At 36.8% G+C, this 21,303-nt stretch overlaps 1 protein-coding gene across 8 annotated transcripts in view; it reads left to right on the top strand.

Annotated features, from left to right (window-relative positions):
- Positions 1-19,940, top strand: part of FER (FER tyrosine kinase) — a 134,182-nt gene extending 114,242 nt beyond the window's left edge. For all 8 annotated transcript variants that reach the window (XM_026673017.2, XM_087958088.1, XM_087958095.1 and 5 more), the window contains 3 exons: positions 12,933-13,087; positions 18,138-18,260; positions 19,467-19,940. In XM_026673017.2, the coding sequence (XP_026528802.1) occupies positions 12,933-13,087; positions 18,138-18,260; positions 19,467-19,612 (424 nt within the window). In that variant the 3' untranslated portion in view covers positions 19,613-19,940. The remainder of the gene's footprint in view (positions 1-12,932; positions 13,088-18,137; positions 18,261-19,466) is intronic.
- The last annotated feature ends 1,363 nt before the right edge of the window (positions 19,941-21,303 follow it).

The following is a 21,303-nucleotide window of genomic DNA, read 5'->3' as shown; positions in this document are numbered from 1 at the left end:
CAGCAGCGAAGATAAAAGCAGTTTCATCCACTCAAGCAAAAATGATAATTTGGTTGGCAACTCCAAAAGAAAGCAGCCAGGCACTCCAGCTACAAATCATTTGGCAAGTCTATCAATTCCACATGCCAGCTTTACTGTTAAAAGCTTCATGTTATCACATTGTTACAGAATAAACTCAAATGTGATTGTTTTAGGCAGTTATAATAGTCTTAATTAAGAAATAAAACTGTTGAACTAACTGTGTGATACTTCTGACAAGAAATAGAAACTTTTTATAGAGCCTGTAAAGCCCTGATCCCCCTCTCCCTCCCTCCCTCCCTCCCAACAATTTATTCCAAGGAATTAGAGAATCCCCAGAGAAAATGGATGCCTCAGAATTAGCATTTGTTTCTATAATATGAAACAATGAAAACTGTTACATTGTAATAATAATTCTCTATTCACAAGTGTTAAGAAATGCCTGGCTTCTGTTAACAAATTATTTGAAGTAAAGTCTTCAATGAACTATTACTACGTTTACTTAATTTGGTTTCACTAACTCAGGGCTGTCAAACTCCTGGCCCTCCGACGGATGTGTCACGCGCTAGCCATGCCCATTTTAACAAAGGGGTGGGAGTCTGGATACATCACTTGATGATGCTGTGTCAATGTGGGTTTGACACCCCTGTATTAACTGCACCTTATTGCATTCATTTTATTTATTTATAAAATGTATAGTCCACTCATCTTACCTTAAGGTTAACTCTTGTATGTATTCCAGATCTAATTGACTGATGGACATGGTTTACAACCACAGTTGAGATCAGAATTTCTGTTGCTAAGGTGATGCAGTTATTAGGTGACTCAACACCTGATTTTGCAACCTTTGACCACAGTCATTAAATAAATTATGCAGTAGGCAAATCCAATTTACCCCATTCATTGTGCTTGTGAAAAGCCAACTGGAAAAATCGTAAATAGCAATCACATGACTCTAGGACCCTGCAACCATGATAAACACATGCTGCTTGCCAAGCACCCAAATTTGATCATATGACTGCAGGGGCATTGTAACATTAAAAATACATGGATCAGTTCAGTGGTGAGATTCAAAATTTTTTACTACCAGTTCTGTGGCGTGGCTTGGTGGGCATGGCAGGGAAAGGACGCTGCAAAATCCCCATTCCCTCTCCACCCCATTAACCTGCTTTCCAGCTCCATTCTCCTGTGCAAGGCAACAAAAGAAGACCCAGCCAATCAGCTTGGTCTCAGGAGGCAGAGAATAGATGGGGGTGGAGCCAGTCAGAAGTGGTATTTGCCAGTTCTAGGAACTACTCAAAATTTGCACTACCGGTTCTCCAGAACTGGTCAGAACCTGCTGAATACCACCTCTGGACCAGTTGTAAGTCACTTTTTTGAGTGCTGTCATAATGGTTGTTAAAAATTATTGTAAGTAGAGGACTACCCGGATATATTAATCAGATTTAGCTGCATTCTGATTAAATGTTCTTGTTTTTTAGTTTCCTTGCAACTTGTTTCAAAATCCATGTAGCCTTAGACTTGATGCATTCTTTATAGCAGTGTTTATTTCTTGTTTTACAAAGAAAATTACATTTTTTAAAATAAATCAAATATGTCCCTGTTAAGAAAATGTGTTTTACTAAGCCGTTCGTTCTTAAATTTCTCAACTACTAAAATTGCTATTTCAATAATGTCCAATATATCCTTGGCTAGAAAAAAATTCTTTATTCATTGTTCAGTGTTACATCAGAAGATGAAACAGAATTATACAGCCCCTGTAGCTTTTTGTCAAATCCAGAGGAGTAGGAAATGTAGTCTTCAGCTTTCTTAACTTTTCAAATTAGATCCTAGTGTGATGGAAGAGAGTCATCACTCAAAGCATGGAATATTGTTATTATTGCTCAAATAGATGTTTAGACTGGATTTACTGTTTTTATCCAACTATCAAGTTTTTTCCCAAGGATCCAAGATAGGCAAATATTGTTTGATGATATTAAAGGTATCATCTCCAGATATAAGCTGTTTCGAGTAAAGCTGCCTTTTGTAATTGACTGTTGGTGATTTAGTCAATACTGATTGTGTTGCTGTGGTGCTCGAGTTGTTTTGGGATTGCACCTAAGCCACCTATTACTCTTGGTATTATGTTTGCTTTCTTTTGCCACAGTCAGTTCTACTTCTATTTGTAGATCTTTGAATTTTATGATTTTTGTCTAGTTCTTTCTCCTCTGTTTGGCTGTCTCCAAGTACTATGCAGGTCTCATTGGGGAAGAATCAATTTTGACTTAACCCTGACAAGATAAGGGGTGTGGGTTTTAGGTGTCACCGTATCCATTTACTTTTTACAGTTAGTCCTGAATGACGATACACTTGCCCCAGTCAAAGTCAATGTACAAACTTGGAGTTTTCTTGGTTCACAGCTCCTACTCAAAGACAGGTGATAGCTGTAGCCAGGAGAGCTTCTACACAAATAAACCTTGTGTTCCCATTGCATGTATTCTTCAATCATGAGGCACTACATAAGTCATATCTTAGTCATCTGTCAATTGAACTGTTGGCAATGTGCTGCACAGGGGAATAACCTCAAGCATTTGGAAGCCTCAGCAAGTCCTAAATGCAGAGAAATGTATAGTTTTGGGAGAACTATCACCCACCCATGTGACACTATGTTAAGTTAGTTACAATAGACTTCTGAGTACAGTTCAAGAAATTGGTTGCTCCTTTGTGAGCCCTACATAGCATGGGTCTGGGTGAGGCTCTTTCCCAGGCATCGAGAATGGGACATTGGAAACCCCAACATAAGCACAAATGTGCAATAATTTGTATTTTTACTGAGCCTCAATATCGTTTTACTTGCTTTTTCTCTTAATATAATTCTTTGTTCTTGTTTATTTGCTACTCAGAGTTTCTTGTGTAGCCATATAAATTGGATGGATAAATAAATCAGCTAGCATTGCTGCAAGGAAAGAAATCCATAATATCTGTGATTATGTCTTAATATAATATTGCTGTAAATAAAGTTTTAGCAAATATAGTGCTAGATTACTGAAATTGGGCAAAGATAGGACATGTTTTCCAACTGCACAAAATAAATGTGTTAAGACAGAGAAGCTGAATTGTAAACATTTGTTTCAAGATATAAATGAATTATAGGCAAAAGCTCTATTCATATTGTACTCTCACATTTTGATTCAGCCCATTGCAAAAATCATAAGGACAGAAGAAATTGTATAAATCAAGAAAGAGAGATTTTTATACGTATGGAGACAGAACACACAAAATGTATTAAAGTGGGTAATAAAATTTCATCAAAGAACTTTAAAATGCTAAGCTACATTACCTGAACAACTGCTTCAGTCATAAGAAAAACACAATGTTTGAGAATATTTATTAATCTTTGTGGTATAACAACAGCTTCTTTTAATTATTTGAGCAGGTACAACATATACCTTTACTCTGTTGTTTTAGTGTGTGTAAGAATGAAAATCATTTTCTTAATTAACTGGTGCTAATAAGTGTGAGAGCATGGATTGAGGACATAGGATGCAACAAATGTGCTTGAGATACAGATTTCTAGATCTCAGAACAGCAGCCATACTAACTAGGGCCATACCCACACATCTGCTTTGCCTTGATCTCCCTCCATACCAGAGTCTACAGGAAATCTAAAATCTTGCTGTCCCTATAAGGATGCTCATGACAAACATTCAGAATAGATCTATACTGAATTACTGTCCGTAGAGATTTAATAGACAACATTCTAAGCAACATGACTGGAAGTTCCTTTATCTGAAATTTCAGTGCCACCCATCATCATCCAACATGTGAACAGCCTTCTCTAATTGACCTCAGCTGTATTTTTTTCCTTTTCTGTTTCTCATTAATTTCTTGAACTCTTAATTCTTTAGATAATTGACTGTTTGATCTAATGACCATTAGATGGCAGCAAGAGTCCTTCTTTTTCTCTTCCTTCCCTGATATGAGATGGACAGCAAATAAATTTCATAAATAAATCTATATCCCACTTTTATTATTTTTTCAAACAACTCAAAGTGACAATCATATCCCTCTTCCTCCTCCTATTTTCCCCACAACAACAACAACTGCAAGGTGAGTTGGGCTGAGAGAGAAAGTAATAGTTATCTTCTAATTTCTGAAACCCATAAATGTAAGAATTCACAATACAGGTAGTCCTCGAGTTAGGACCACAATTGAACCCAACATTTCTGTTGTTAAGTGAGACATTTGTTAAGTGGGTTTTGCCCCATTTTATGACCTTTCTTTCTTTCTTGCCACAGTTGTTAAGTGAATCACTGCAGTGGATAAGTAAGTAACCTGGATGTTAAGTGAATCTGGCTGTCCCATTGACTTTGCTTGTCAGAAGGGCGCAAAAGCTGATTACATGATCTTGGGACACACCAACAGTCATAAATATGAACCAGTTGCCAAGCATCTGAAATTTGAACACATGATCGTGGGGATGCTGCAAAGGTCGTGAATGTGAAAAATGGTCACAAGTCTCTTTTTTCATTACCCTAGTAACTTTGAACAGTCACTAAATGAACTGTTGTAAATCAAGAACTACCTGTAGTGGCTTTAATAGCTGAGTCAGGACTAGAATCCACAGTCTTCCGGATACCATATTTTTTGTTTGGTTGGTTTGGTTTTGTGTTGTTAAGATACGATCAGTGGATAAGTGCTGGAGTCTAAGTAAAAAGGTTAGCTGTCAGGATCGATGTGGGAGTTGAATAAGAATATAATATGACGAGGAAAAGCAAGCAGCAATTACAAAACACAATCTACAGAAATATGACAGTTGCATCTTTCTAGTGTGCTCTCAGTTTAGAAGGTTAAGCTAAGGATATGCTAGTCAATTTCAAGGCTTTGCATTATGTAGAGTGTAGATGAACCATTCAACATTCTGACCATGAAATGGCAGCAAAGAATTATCCTGGCTTGCCAGTATTTGAAATGCAGTTGATGAACTGCTGTTGAAGAGCTGGAATTTACCAATTTCAAGAATACATTTTCTGAGGTGCTACCCACTGGATAGCACCATTTTAAAGAAAGTGTGGAATTCCAATTCTACAGAAGCCAGAATTCCAATCTTCTTTGACTGATCCCCACCGGTATCAGGTAGATGGCTTTTCCCACTAAGTTTCTCGAGATGACTAATGAGCACCTACTAAGGGCCCTTATTTAATAGATGCTGTGACAAAATCAAGTTTAATAGTAGGCATACTCAGTGGCAGCTCCCCTCCTGTGGAATAGCTTGTGTCCTGAGAAAAGGGTGGTTTCCACTTGTGTTGTCTAGCTAATAAAAACATGGCTTTTCTGGATTTTTTGGGCGGGGCTTATGAACTACTCAAACCTTTCTCATTTTTTAAATAATTTTTATTCAGAAATTATTTTTCTTTCTCAAAAACGTGTTTTGATTTTTCTCAAAAGGCTAAAAGTATTTTACTTGAATAAAAGAAAAATAAATATATAAAAGAAAAGAAGAAAACAGAATAACAGCATAACAGAGTTGGAAGAACCTTGCAGGTTTTCTAGTCCAACCCGCGGCTCAACTAGGAGACCCTATACCATTTCAGACAATCCCTTCTGAAAAGCCTCTGCAATACCATTAAAGAATTTTTTTTTAAAAAAATATCTGACCTTCCTTATAGCAGCTACAATCAAAATTATTCCTCCTCTCTCTTAAATATAATTATAATCTTTTCACCCTTTTATTTAATACTTTTTCAATCATCCAGTCTAAAAACCATCATCCTAAGCTTAAAATATGAAATTTGAAGGATACTGCTTCTTCACTGCTTTTCTTCATCACCAGCACAAGCAGAGATGTTTCTGTTTTTAAAAATATAATCTAGCCTGGAAAATTCTGAGATTATCAGTATTCTTTGTGGAGCTTCCTTTTGTAGGTCATCCCTAGAGCTGCTGTGCAGACATTTATTTATTTTATTTATTTATTTATTTTGGTTTGTCAATTGCTTACAAGATAATAGGTATAAGTAAAAACATAGTTATGAATACATGGATACATATAAGAAAAATAAAAGAAACAATAGGACAGGGACGGTAGGCATGTTGGTGCACTTATGCACGTCCCCTACAGACCTCTTAGGAAAGGGGTGAGGTCAATAGTAGACAGTCTAAGGTTAAAGTTTTTGGGGTTTGGGGAAGAAACCACAGAGTCAGATAGAGTATTCCAGACATTGACCATTCTGTTGCTGAAGTCGTATTTCCTGCAATTAAGTTTGGTGCGATTAACCTTGAGTTTGTATCTATTGTGTGCTCTTGTATTGTTATGGTTGAAGCTGAAGTATTAATTGACAGGTAGGACATTGCAATGTATGATTTTATATACTATACTTAGATCAGACCGAAGGCGGCGTAGTTCTAGATTTTCTAGGTCTAGAATTTCAAGTCTGGCAGCATAAGGTATTCTGCAATGAGTAGAGGAGTGGAAAACTCTTCTTGTGAAATATTTCTGGACTTTCTCAACTGTGTTAATATCAGATACGTAATGTGGGTTCCAGACTGATGAGCTGTATTCGAGTATTGGTCTAGCAAATGTTTTGTATGCTCTAGTTAGTAGTGTAATATCACCAGACAAAAAGCTACGTAAGATTAGGTTAACAACTCTTAATGCCTCTTTGGCTATGTAGTTACAGTGGGTTCTAGCACTTAGATCATTAGAGATGAGTGCTCCAAGATCCTTGACAGAGTTTGGATCATCAACAAGGTCTTGACTATTCAGCCTGTATTTTATTTTATTGTCATGTACCACTGAATAAAAGGCTTTACAGAAGTCTATGTAGATTGCGTCTATTGCTTTGCCCTGATTGAGTTGTGTAGTCCATATGTTTTTGCAGTGTAAGAGTTGCAGATTGCAGGATAGTTTTTTTCTGAAACCAAATTGTTTATTAGAGAGTAGGTTGTTTGTCTCTAAGTGGAGGATAATGGATTGGTTAATAATTGATTCCCTGACTTTACAGGTGACGCAATTTTAAACTAGGCTGGGGTCTTCCTTTCTGAAGATGGGGATGACTGTGGATTGTGACCATAGTTTTGGCAAGGAGCTGGTCCTGAAGGATTTTTTGAAGATTATGCTTAGAGGTTCGGCTATGGCAGTGGATAGCTTTTTTAAGAAGTAGACACATATTCCGTCTGGTCCAATAGATAGAGATGGTTTTAGATTGCATAGTGCTTTTTCAACATTGTCTACTGTAAAATCGATATGTATTACATCATTGTAGTTGTCTGTGGTTCGACTAGGAAATATTGGGCATGATCCATTGCTGTTTACAAATACTGAGCCAAGGAATGTGTTAAAGAGGTTGGCTTTAATAGTGTCATCGTTGCAGTCTTTACCATTAGGTCCTTTCAGGGGTGGGATGGACCTTGAGTCTTTTAGTTTGTTGTTTAGAAAATTGTAGAAGGTGCGGTTGGAATTGATGCGTAGAAGGTTTTCCTCTTGTTTAATGTGATAATTGGTGCATTCAGTCTTTATCTAGTGGCATAAAAGCAATGCTTCAGGGTCTAAATTTGGTTTGACTACAGAGTGGTAATTCTAACATGAACTTCCCATGTAACTTGGATGTAAGCATCCATGCTTCCCATAAGGCAAGGGAACTACTTTGCTTTGTTCATTTTCCAATCAGGACTGATTCTGGCAGGTATATCTTGCATCTGTTCAGATGAGATAATGTTGCTAATAGGTCCTGGAGGAACTTAAACATGTTATTGAATACTGTGGAAGTCATATTCTGTCTTCACAAGGCTGAATTTGCATCCACATTGAAGTCTTCCAAGATAATTAAACTCTCTTCTCCTGCCTAAGTAAGAGAGAAGTTTGCTTAATATGGGTATATGGGTCATGAATGAATAATAGCTTTGTCTGAAGTTGAAGTTTCATTTTTTCTTTCTTACATTTCTTTGTAGTTTTTGAGCCTGTCGTGAAATATTCCTTTGAGTGGGCAACTTGCTTATCCATAGCAACACAATATTGCATTTTAATAATCATGAAATAAAGTTCCATTCCTTCATTCAAAATGTGCATATTTTTTGAGATGTTCGTTCAATATCATTGCTCAAACTAGCACAATTTATCACTTTTTATTTGAATGGCTTTAGTTTATGCCTAAGGAAAAAACAAATAAATCTATGGTTTGTATTCAATTTGCATATAAATAACATTCCATTTAAAAACCTATCATTTATCATCTTAATCTTAATTCTCAAAACATAATTTATTATTGATGCATAGCAACCTCTCTATTAGTAACATTAGCAAAGTTGTTGATGAAAATAAATAGGAAATTCTTCATCTTTTTTTCCAGGAGTAGCTATTTAAGCTATAAATATAATTCCATGTATTAAATGCTTGTGTACAAATAGTTTAACATAATTTCCTTTGGACAGCTGTGCTCATAAACAAATGGGAATTAAGCTTTTTTGAAGTGCTTTTAAGAATATTTGAGTTGAAAAGAATTTCTGTACTGCAGTTTTCACCAAGCCTTTCTACCTTTGATTTCAGATTTTTGTTCATTTTTAGCTTTGTTTGTCAGCAGCATAAATTCTCCAGTTATTTAAATTCTCCAATCTGTGAGAGCTGCAGTAAAATGATAGGAAGTTGATCTTCCAAGGGCTTTGATAATCAAAATACTTAAATACAAATACAAAATTACCATGATCCTAAGCCATGTCTTGAGGAAAATGGTGCTGGTTCAGCGATGACAGTATGGTTATTTTTTTTTTAATATAGGAAAGGACATTTCCCCATAATTCTTTATACAGGCAGTCCTCGACTTACAAACCACAACTGAGCCCAAAATTTATGTTGCTAAGTGAGACAGTTGTTAAGTGAATGTTGCCCCATTTTATGAACTTTCTCGCCACAGTTGTTAAGTGGAACACTGCAGTAAATTGTTAAGTTACTGACATGATAAATGATTCTGGTGTCCCCATTGACTTTGATTGCCAGAAGGTTGCAAAATCTGATCACATGACCCTTGATTTGAAACCATCATAAATATGAGTCAGTGGCCAAGCATCTGAATTTTTATTATGACCATGAGGACGCTGCAATGGTTGTAAATGTGGAAATCAGTCATAAATCGCTTTTTTCAATGCCGTTGTAACTTTGAATGGTCACTAAATGAATTAGGTCAACTACCTGTAGTTTTCTTCAGATTTCTTATATATTTTGAAAAAGGTTTTGTTATGGCATGCTTTTAGTGTGATTGTGCTTCAGTTCCAAATATTGATTGAGTGATTGAGTAATTGATTGATACCCCAACTTTATTATTTTTACAAATAACAACATGGCAAACATATCCAATACACCTTCCTCCTCCTATTTTCCTCATAACAACCATGTGAAATGGTTTGGGATTAAAGTTATTGGCCCAAATTCACTGAGCTGGTTTGATTATTAAATTTCTACTCGCCCACAGTAAAATAAAAAATAAAAATCTTCTTGACAGGACAAATTGTGCATAGCTTAATACAAATCATGAAGTTCTGCTTTTAAGATAAAAACCATTATGGTTGTCTGATCAAAGGCAACAAGGAAAAAGGCTTGGAAGATGGTTCCACTTTTTAGAACAGGAAAAGCAATGGAGGCTTCTCCTACCATTCCTCATTGTAGACAGACCTCTAAGCAAGAGGGTAATGAGGTCACGTACAACTGATATACCTTCATCCTCCTTCTAGAACCAAAAGTTTTACAATATTTCATAATAGTTGAACAAGACTAGAAGCATCACTGCATTCCATAATAGAGTGAGATTTATTGCCGGTATATAATATATTGAGTTTCCATCAGTCTTTCTTCTTTTTGTTCTCCATCCTGTCTTGATCTTTCCTAATGCAGCCCCCTCCTCCTTTTCTTCTTTTATTGCTCTTTTGATGAAGGAGAAAGAGACAAGGCTGCAAGCTTGTGTCTGGAAAAAAATGCTTTATGCATATTCATGAAGGTGGTGGTAGGGCCAGTTTTTATGGCTGCAATACTTTATTTTACATATAATTAATTTTAATCATCAGTATGTTAATTCTATTAATAATTATTTGATTTTTGCCCTGATCCTTTTTTTTTTCTTTTTGGATTGTGGATTGTAGCAGTGTATATGCACATAGATAGATACACAATTATTTGAGTGGGAAGTGCATCTTCCAACATTTGACTCAACTGGAATTGGCAAACATAGATTAGCAACGTAGAGAAATTGTGTAAGTGTGTATGTACATATCATTTTAAAAACAGACTTTAATTCTTTTTACATGAATACAGTAATTACAATATTGGTATATTGTATGCACTGAATTTTTATTCCTCCTTGTCACAAAAAAAACCCTACTGTTAGCTATCTTACTTCAACGACTATCATAAAATTGGATTATTTCCATGATGGCGAACCTATGGCACGCGTGCCAGAGGTGGCACACAAAGCCCTCTCTATGGGCACACGAGCTGCCACCCCAGCTCAGCTGTGCCACACATGCACGTGTGCCTCCCGCTGGCCAGCTGATCTATGGGTCTCTGCTGTGCATGGGTGGGGGGGCTGGACACGTGTGGGACATGTGTGCATGTACGGAGGCACATGCATGGGGCCACAAGTGCATGTGCAGGGGTGGGGAGCATGCACGGGGAACATGCACTTATTGCATTTTGGGGGTGCATGCACATGTGCGTGCTTTGGGCACTCGGTGCTGAAAAGGTTAGCCATCACTGGATTATTTCAATTCTCTCTGTGTGAAACTGAATTTGAAAACAATTTAAAAACTCCAGTTTGTCAGAATATAGCTAGCAGACTCCTGAAAGTTGGTGTTCAAACTGAATCACACCAATTTTGGAAGAATTTAATTGGCTGGCAGTTCACTTTGTTTGAACTGATGTTGTTTTTCATTAGTGCTCTCCAGATGTTTTAAATATCAACTTCCATCAGATCCAACAAGCACAGTCATTGCCAAGGAATGTGAAAAGTTGTAAATCAAAATATATACTTCCAATATTTCCTGATATATTTGATCAAATGTTTCTTAAAATGAAGAATAAACTTAAGAGTACGGACTTTAAATTTAAAAATAGAATCAAAATATGAAGAAGCAAATGGTTGGCTTTTAAATTACATATCTCATTAGCAATCAGTAGTAAAGAAAAATATTTTGGAATACCCCGCAGTAATAAATACATAATATATTTTTAAATATTAAATTATATTGTTCCTTTCTCTTCTGCATTAAACATTTTTTGAGAAGCTGGACTAGCTTCTATATCAAGTCTGATTTGTTACTCTTCATTGTACTGGAAATAATCATCAAAAATAATGTTATCTTAGCATATGTTTTTCCTTAGAAGCTCTTATATTGATGGTGCAAAAATACTTTATTTTCCAGATATTATATTGTGCCATTTTGCCTGCCACCCCAGTGAATTAATTTTTTTTCCTAATGAGATTATATTGCCTTAACTCATTTAGCTTTTGAATATTAAAAATGCTGTAACAGATAACAGATAATCAGAGTTGGAAGGGACCTTGTAGGTCATCTAGTCCAACCCCCCGCCCAAGCAGGAGACCCTACACGATTTCTGACAAATGGCAGTCTAATCTCTTCTTGAAAGTCTCAAGTGATGGTGCTTCCATAACTTCTGAGGGCAAGCTGTTCCATTGGTTGATTGTTCTCACTGTCAGAAAGTTTCTCCTTGTTTCCAGGTTAAATCTCTCCTTGTTCAGTTTCCATCCATTATTCCTTGTCTGGCCTACAGGAGCTTTAGAAATTAGCTTGACCCCTTCCTCCCTGTGGCAGCCCCTCAAATATTGGAAGACCGCTATCATGTTTCCCCTGGTCCTTCTTTTTACTAGACTAGCCAAGCCCAGTTCCTGCAACCGTTCGTTGTATGTTTTAGCCTCCAGTCCCCTAATCACCCTGGTTGCTCTTCTCTGTACTTTTTCTAGAGTCTCAACATCTTTTTTATAATGTGGTGACCAAAACTGGATGCAGTACTCTAGATGTGGTCTTACTAAGGCTTTATAGAGTGGTATTAGTACTTCCCTTGAACTTGACTGTATCCCTCTATTAATACAATTTAGGATTGCATTAGCTTTTTTGGCTGCAGCTGCACACTGCTGGCTCATATTTAGCTGGTTGTCCACTAAGACTCCAAGATCCCTCTCACAGTTACTGCTATTGAGCCTGGTTTCACCCAGTCTATATGGGTACTTTTGTTTTTTCTTGCCTAAGTGTAGGACTTTACTTTTCTCTATATTGAATTTCATTTTATTAGATATGGCCCAGTGTTCTAGTCTGTCAAGATCCATCTGGATCTTGAGCCTATCTTCTTGGGTGTTAGCTATTCCTGCCAGCTTAGTATCATCTGCAAATTTGGTAAGTTCCCCTTCTATTCCCTCATCTAAGTCGTTAATGAAGATATTGAAGAGTACTGGGCCTAAGATGGAACCTTGTGGCACCCCACTGCTTACTTCCCTCCAAGTAGACTGAGACCCATTAAGGACTACTCGTTGAGTACGGTTTGCCAGCCAGTTGCAAGTCCATCTAGTGGTGGTGCTATCTATTCCACTTTTTTCTAGCTTACTAAGAAGTAGGTTGTGGTCTACTTTGTCGAATGCCTTGCTGAAATCTAAATATATTATGTCCACAGTATTTTGCTGGTCTACTAATTTAGTCACTGTGTTGAAGAATGAAATAAGATTGGTTTGGCATGATCTGTTTTTAACAAACCCATGCTGAGTGCTTATTATTACTTTACTTGTTTCTAGATGTTGGCAGATCTGTTTTTTTATTATTTTTTCCAGTATCTTCCCAGGTATTGATGTTAGGCTGATTGGTCTATAGTTTCCTGGGTCTGTTTTTTTTTTCCTTTTGTTTTTATTATGATGGCTTAAAGACCATATCTTCTCTCAATACAGGGACCTTGCTGCAAGAAACTGTCTGGTAGGTGAAAATAATGTTCTGAAAATTAGTGACTTTGGAATGTCTCGTCAAGAAGACGATGGAGTATATTCATCTTCAGGATTAAAGCAAATTCCAATTAAATGGACTGCCCCAGAGGCCTTGAACTATGGTAAGGAAATATTGCTGGTGGCCAGGCGAGGCGCATGGGGTGAGTGGGACAAGTTCCCCCCTCCGCCCTATCTGCTGCTATCAGTAGTTTCCCCAGCATACATTGTTTGAATATGACAGTAGGAGTAAAAACATTTAAAGATACTTAAATGCCCTTGGAATCAACACTTTTAATAATTTGGAGCCCAATGAAATACCAAGCTTTGAGCCCCTGTTTTTTACAACAATTACCTTCATTCAGCTACACAAAATATAATAACTAAACCAAAAAGTCCATTATTTTCATGTTCTAGAAATAATACTGTAGGGTCTATATTTTCTTAGCCAAAAGTCTCTCTCTCTCTCTCTCCCCCTAAGAACGGAGCTGGAGACGGTATCCTGTGATCCCAAATAAAGAATGATCGATTGGTAGGAAAACGGGGAGGGGAATTTTCCTGCAGACTTTTTTGGGGGGGATTTTCTCAGGATCTCTGGTCCGCAGGATTTGAAATTATGAGTTTGGTGGTCCCTGAGGTCCAAAAGGTTGGCGACCCTTGCCGTAGAAGGTATGATGATAAGTTATCCAGATGTGAAACAGGATCTCACCAGGTAATAATAGATCTCTCAAAATCTTACCAATTTTTAATTGACAAAAACGAATAAGCAAATTTGGTTAAGTTTCCTAATCTTGGAAATTAGAGTTCCAGCTGTTAATCAAATATCACATACTTGTCAATTTGGTTAAATGTTGCCCTATAGGGGGGGGAACCATATACCCACTTGAATCTCAAGTTTATATGTTTCTTTAATATTTAAAATAACTATAGCAAATATATAAACTACCCCAGGGATTTGTGAGATTTATTACTCTAGTATTGCGTCAGAAAAAATGATTGTGGATTATGTTCTACTGAAAATGTCTTTCTTGCATACTCTAGCCAAGCATTTCTTGGTCAAATCTTATTAAATATCAATAGTAAGATATGTCAAACCTGTCTTTATATCAAATTTGATTTTTTTTTTTACATTATTCATCATGAAGGAATTTACTCTCCAAAATAAGAAGCAATAAGTACATCCTTCTTTCATAGAAGAAATTTGTTGACTCACTGTAATAAAGAAGACCAGCACTGTCAGAACAGCCTAGAATCATATTATTTACTTGCATTATTTTGAAAATGGTTCAGGTTCTGAGTCTTGGGAATTTTGTATACCCTATGTGCTTTTTGTCAGCTGAAAGTATTCATAAGATGATTAGGATAGATGGCCTGCTGGGACAGTTAACCAAGATTATTAAATTTTCTGCATGGAAGTTTAAATAGTTTTCAGAAATAACAAAGCAGAAATGGATGAAAGTAATTATCATGAGAAAGGTTCAATAATTTATAACTGTTTTTGAAAATGACCTCTGAGTTTGCAGATTTTTTTTAGAATTTCCAATTGCTAAATATTTAACTTACAATTTAAATCTATAATAAACCAGTATAAATGAAATACACATAAGTGACACTGATGGTTGAAGTTATATTCATTGTTCCAACTTTCAAAGTTCTATTTGCATTTAAACATCTCATGCTGTTTTAAATTAGGCTACCTGATAAGTGGAGAGCAATTATGAGCATTCACTGTGCTGCTAGAAATGCGATTACATGTCTAAGTCTACATCTTTTTTCCTTTGGGATTTAACATTTAATAGCATAGTATGTTTTATTTAAAATATTTAGGAATGTTAATTAGAAACAATTGTTTTGTTAAGAAAAAGTAAATTATATGGAATTAATTACCTTTCTCAGTAAGTATATGACAACCTTCCCCAACCTGCATTTAAATTTCCAAAAATCTCAGACACAGCAACCTTGAGGAAAACCCAATGGAAAGCTACTACACGGGAACCTTCAAAGGAAGCTGGTGCTAAAACTTTAGTGCTATGCATTAAAGCCATAGAAAATTGAGAAAGCTATGCTGAAAAATGATAGCATAACTATTTGCCAAGAGCTTTTATGCAACTATGAAAAATTGCTGTTGGACTGGAGACGCTGTTTTATTCCAAATGTCATAAAATAACTTTCCAAGTATTGTGAATAAGGTTTCAGTAATGCAGATATGAAATAAAATATGCATTTAAATGCCAAATTCTATATATAATATTTTCCAAATGCTTCTTTCAATTCTTATCCAGGGTACTGCTTCTTAAAAATACAAAATAAAAAAGGTGTGGCAAACAGTTTTGACATGCAAAAAGATATATTTTTAAATAATTCCTATGTTAGATTTTATGATAAATTGGGGGGTGTTTCTTGGATTTGCATATCCCAATCACTTTATCTCCCCTTTCTCTTGGGAGTGGGAATAAAAGTTTTAGCACTCCAACTGGGTAACTGACTCAAGTATCTCCATTCCATTCTCAAAATTCTTTTAACTCAGAAGTCACAGGTTGAACACCATCACACCAGTAACTCAGTCACAGGTTGGACACCATCACACTAAATGGTTTAATGGCTGCTATTTTATGAGATACAACCAATCAATGCTGTGAAGGTGTATTCTGTGGCCATAAAACTCCTAACCAGTAGCTGTGTGGCTTTTGTGTCAAACCCAGGCATCCAGACTACTGGTGAGTGTTGGGAGCTGTCATTGTTACCATCATTCCTAATACAGATCCCCTGAAAGATCATGTGCCATTGGCAACTCTTCTCCTCTCTTACTTACTATGAGACTGTCTGGGATACTATCTCTTGGCTGCCACAGCCAGGGTGGAGGGCTCATCCTCTAAGCTCTCACTCCCTTGGACTAAATTAAGGGGCCAGGACTAGGGAGTTGGGGCCCCCAAAGGAGAGGCCCTCACTCTCACAACAATCTGCGACCACTTTCAATCTCTTATGCCAGCTCTGCTTTTTCTGCTCCTGGTTGAATCACCAACTACACATATTCCTGCCTCATTTTCTTGCAATCTGAATCCATGAGGTCAGGCAAGTAATGAAAAATGGGCAGCATTTTGGTGGGGCTACAGACACTAAGAACAGTGGACTAAAAGAACTGTTTTGACAATTGTGGCCAAGGGACAAGAAGGAGGTATTCCAGGGCCCGATGATTACTTCCCAGACAAGCCATTATCCCATTGCCTAAGCTAATGCCCCTCCCCATTGCTTGGTGGTGGACCCAATTATTTGTGGACCCAGCATCAGCAGCAGGTCAGATATTTTTCTCCTTCCATCTCATTTCCTGCCTGCCATACCTGGAAAGCAGGAGGAGAATGTTTAGAGAAGTAGATCCTACTTGAGAGGTATGTGAGCAGGTATGTTATCAGAGGAGATTTGGTTGACATGTATGTGGATTTTCCAAAAGCTTTTGCCAAACTATCTCATCAAAGACTACTGAATAAATTTAATAGCTTTCCAGAATAGGGGTCGCCAACCTTTTGGACCTCAGGGACCACCAAACTCATAATTTCAAACCCTGCGGACCAGAGATCCTGAGAAAATCCCCCCAAAAGGTCTGCAGGAAAATTCCCCACTCCATTTTCCTACCGATCGATCATTCTTTATTTGGGATCACAGGATACCGTCTCCAGCTCCGTTCTCAGGGGGAGAGAGAGAGAGACTTTTGGCTTCATGCAAGTAAAGCAGCAGAAGCAGCAGAAGTCTTTCTTTCTCTCCCCCAAACTCCACCAGAAATAAGTCTTTGCCAGCGCAGCCTCTTGGAGCATGATGCCTTGCAGGGTCCCAAAGACTCATTTCTGGCAGAGTTTGGGGGAGAGAAAGAAAGACTTTTGCTGCTTTCCTTGCATGCAGCCAAAAGCAGCAGAAGAAAGAAGCTGAAAGAAGCAGCCTGGTGGCCAGACCAGGCACGTGGGGTGAGTGGGGCAAGTTCCCCCCTCCGCCCTTTCCCCCCTCCCCTCACTATCTCATGTTGTTCGCAATGCAAACGATGCAAGCCTTGTGTTCCCATGGGCCATGTGGGCGGCACAGCCCTGTATTCCTGTGCAGCCTGGATTAATTGCTTTGGGGGATGCTTTGGGGGTGACATTTCTCTGTGGACCACCAAAATTTTATTACGAATCACCAGTGGTCTCCGGCCCACTGTTGGCGACCACTGTTCTACAGTGTCCCTCTTTATCGTAATCTGCTTGCTGATTTCTAGTTCCAGTTATAAGAAGTCATATATTGAAAGCAGGATTTATGTAGTGAAAAGCCTGATCTTGCTCTGTCGCAGTAATTCTGGTCAACATTGCTTATTCTTGACAGTCCCAAACTAATACACCATAAACAATGTTGCTGGGAGAAAAAAGGTAACAACAAATCTGCTTCTTCTGAACAACCGACGTAGTATGATACTAGATGTTTGATCATGTTTGTCAATTAACCAATGAGGAAACTGAAGAGGGCTGAAAATGGAGATTAGAAGTGGAAAACAGCAGATTGCTAAATAGCTTGACATTCATAATAAGAGCAGCTATTGAATAGTATACCTCTGTTTTAAGATACAAGACTTCATTTTATTTAATTATTGGGTGTACCAGCTACTTAAATATAACATCTTCTATAACCACAGAGATAAAGGTATAAAGATTGGCATAAATAATTTTTCCTTTCCAAAGGAACTTTTAAACTTCACTTTTCTGTCTATGGCTCCCTGCTGCTTTGACTTAGTATCACAAAATATTGTTTTAAATTGTTTTTAATGTCAATTTTTTAATATTTTGCAATGGATTTTTTAAACTATAAATATGTTTTGTTTTAGTATATGATATAGGAAATGGCATGGATTAAGGCTACAGTTAGGATTATGAATCATGGAATTGAAGAGTCAGAAGGGACCACCAAAGTCATCTAGCACAAGCCTATACAACTTATAAAGGGCTACATTGATAGGTTCAAAATCATATTGAGCTTATAATTATTATTAACCAAAAAACATGAACCTCTAGTTAAAACCTCTGGATATGAAGAACCCACATCTTTCTGCAGAATTCTGAAGGTCCGCAGTCCCAGCCTGGTCAGCCTTTTGTTTCTTGCCTATTTTTCTGTGTGGATTGTCATTGTCCATCTTTTTGTTGTCACTTTATCCAATAGGACGGTACACTTCTGAGAGTGATATATGGAGTTATGGAATTTTCCTCTGGGAGACCTTCAGCTTAGGCGTATGCCCGTATCCAGGCATGACTAATCAGCAAGCACGGGAACAAGTGGAGAAAGGTAATGTGCATGTGTGGTTTGTAATGAATACCTATTAAATAATTCCACCTGATTATTTGTATGGCTTTTATAAATTAGGCTGAAATTCTAACACTGAACAGGAGATAATTCAGCATAGCTGAAATGATATAACAGGTATTCATGCTAGATAATACATTTTGCTATTTGATTATTTAGATAACCAGCATCTTACAATAAAGTCATTGTACAAGGCTAATCTTTAGTTATCTGTAAGTTTTTAGCAGAACTACATGTACATTATTTGATGAAGTGGACTTTGGCTCTTAGAATGACGTGCACATTAAGGCTGTGCAGAGGTTTGAAAACAGTTATGCAGGCCAAAAGATGCTTCTAGATGTGCTTACATAGCATTGTTTTTTACCCCTAGAAACCACAGCATTATTTTCCCATAAGGATTGGGCAATAGCCTTCTGTAGCTGTAACTTAACCCCAGGTAAAGTTGGTTTAAGGAGTTGTGGGCAACTGATTTGCACAACCATGTATGCTCCAGATCACTGTTTTGCCTTCAGATCTGAAACACTGCACCTGACTCACATTTCTCCCATCTGCCATTTCTTACATGTTGTGCGAATGCACATGCATATGTGCGCATGCGCACACACACACATTTGTATTCCTAAATATTATTAAATAAGAGCAACAGAAGAAACCACTCTAGATGAAAAATCAAGCTGGGTGACCTTGGGCCACTCACATTCTCTCAGCCTTAGGAAGCAACAAATCCCAAACATCCAAACCAGGCTCATCTGTCATCTGGCCTCAAAACCAGGGGAATATCCCAGTCTTTGTTGCTTTGTGGAAAGCAGTCAAGTTGTGACCATAAAATCTTGAGTGAGGAGGCGCTGCAACAGAGAAGATCCTGTTCAATATTTTTTTTTTAATGTGAAGGTATAAAGATTGGCATAAAGATTTTTTTCCTTTCCAAAGGAACTTTTAAACTTCACTTTTCTGTCTATGGCTCCCTGCTGCTTTGACTTAGTATTGCAAAGTATTGTTTTAAACTGTTTTCCTGTCATTTTTTTTTGTTTGCAATGTATGTATGTACGTATGTATGTATAAGTCATATAAGTCATATAGTCGTATGTATGTATAAGTCGGTTCTAAGTAGGTTTGGTCATTTAATTTTAAATTGTACTTTCTCTTCAATTACATTTCTAATAATCTATTTTTAAAAATACATACTAGGCTATCGAATGTCAGCACCCCAGAAGTGTCCAGAGGATATCTATAAAATAATGCAACGGTGTTGGGATTACAATCCTGAAATGAGACCAAAATTCAGCGAGATCCACAAAGAGCTGTCTGCACTGAAAAAGAAGGTGACATCATGAGAAACTAGCAGGACTCAAAAAACAGGACTTCCTTTTTTTGTACAAAAATATTATTTTTTCTGTCACAAATCCGACACATTTATATCACATTTCTTCTGATGTTCTTCTTGGATTCCTTTTTTAAATAAAAAGAAACTACTCTATTCAAATGTGCCCAACCTGAAGAATGTCAAATTGTCTATGTTAAAAACAGAGTGTTCTACTAAGTGCTTTATATGCTGTCATTTAGGTTTTGTGTAAATAGATAAACATGTAATATATGTGTAGAGTTAGGAAATTCTGGCTCATTTAGATATTTCTGTGATAAATCCCGAAGAATATTTTGGAATCTTTGTTTCTCTTTTTCAATCCATCCACTTGTAACAGTCTTAGTGTAAGTCCACTGGTTCATGAACCATTCCCATGAATTTTAAAGCTAAAGGCATAGTTTTCAATATATCTTTTAAGGAAAGGAACACACAATGCAAAATCACCAGCTGATGCAATATTGAATATGTATTTATTCAAGAGCATTATATAAGGATTTGCTTGTAGAATGCAGAATGTGGACACATGGTTTTTAAAGGCATTTCAATTTAGTAATGTTTTCTAATATTGAATATTATTTATTTGCATCTTTAAAAAAGAAAAAAAGAGGCACAATTTGCCAGAAACTGGCAAGCACAAATCAATTAATAGTGTATTTTTTTTATTTTCAGGATATATATATATATATATATATATATATATATATATATATATATATATATATATATATATATGAGGGTTACATACAGCACTACTGGAAAGTGCTCTTTCAGAAGAATGGAATTTAAAAATAGATATTTTTAAATGTGCACATTCAGTAGTGCAGTCTATAACATATTTGCAAATGAAAGTAGCGTATGATTGAGGTAACCAGTAGCATTGATTTTATATCAGAAAAGCAAAGTGAATTACCTGATTGGAAACTTTGTGAATTGATGTTTCCTTTCTGTATGCCCCGGGAGGAAGTAATACGCACACATTCATACTGTATCTACTATCAGTTTCTCAGTTGTGTTTTTAAAAAAGGCCCTGAGAAGAAAACTGTAGTAAAAAATTACTCTTTGAAAAAAGTTGTTTTCCCTCTAAAACTACAAACTTGAAACAGAATACAATTCCATTTTTCTAGTTAAGCTCAGCATATCCAGCCTTTATTAAATTGATATTTGGATGTTCTGAGAATTATAAATCAATAACCAGCAAAATTAATGACTGGATTCTCCCTGAGACTCTCAAGGAGAATGACTTTTTTTCCAGTTATTGGTTTCATCCTGATTTCCTGAATCCACAGCTGGTCAGTTCTGTTGCAAAGGGTTTCCGGTTATACCTCAGATGCAGCCAAATGTTAGTCATGTTGTATCAGCAAATCAGGCACTTCCAGATGAAGTAATGTGATGTTTTGCTGCTTGAAATCAGAAGAACCAAGATGTTGGTGACGTTTGTGATTGCAAAACATCTTTGTTTTGCTCATCATTCTGGAAGAGCACTTTTGGTCTTTTGTGCATGTGTCTTGTGGTAGTACAGAGTGGTGATGTTGAGCAAGATGTATTCTACTTTTAGTCTAGAACAATTGATGTCATTTATGTGATAAAAATTAATATCAGAATAAAACAGTAAAGCTATATTGGAGGAAAATGTTCTTCATTGTAAATGAGCTTGTTGGTATC

The sequence above is a fragment of the Notechis scutatus genome, chromosome 2 (genome assembly GCF_049901735.1).
Source record: "Notechis scutatus isolate UNSWTSFEM ecotype Mainland chromosome 2, rNotScu1.2, whole genome shotgun sequence".
NCBI classification, from domain to species: domain Eukaryota; kingdom Metazoa; phylum Chordata; class Lepidosauria; order Squamata; family Elapidae; genus Notechis; species Notechis scutatus.
This window is presented reverse-complemented; position numbering and strand designations above follow the sequence as displayed.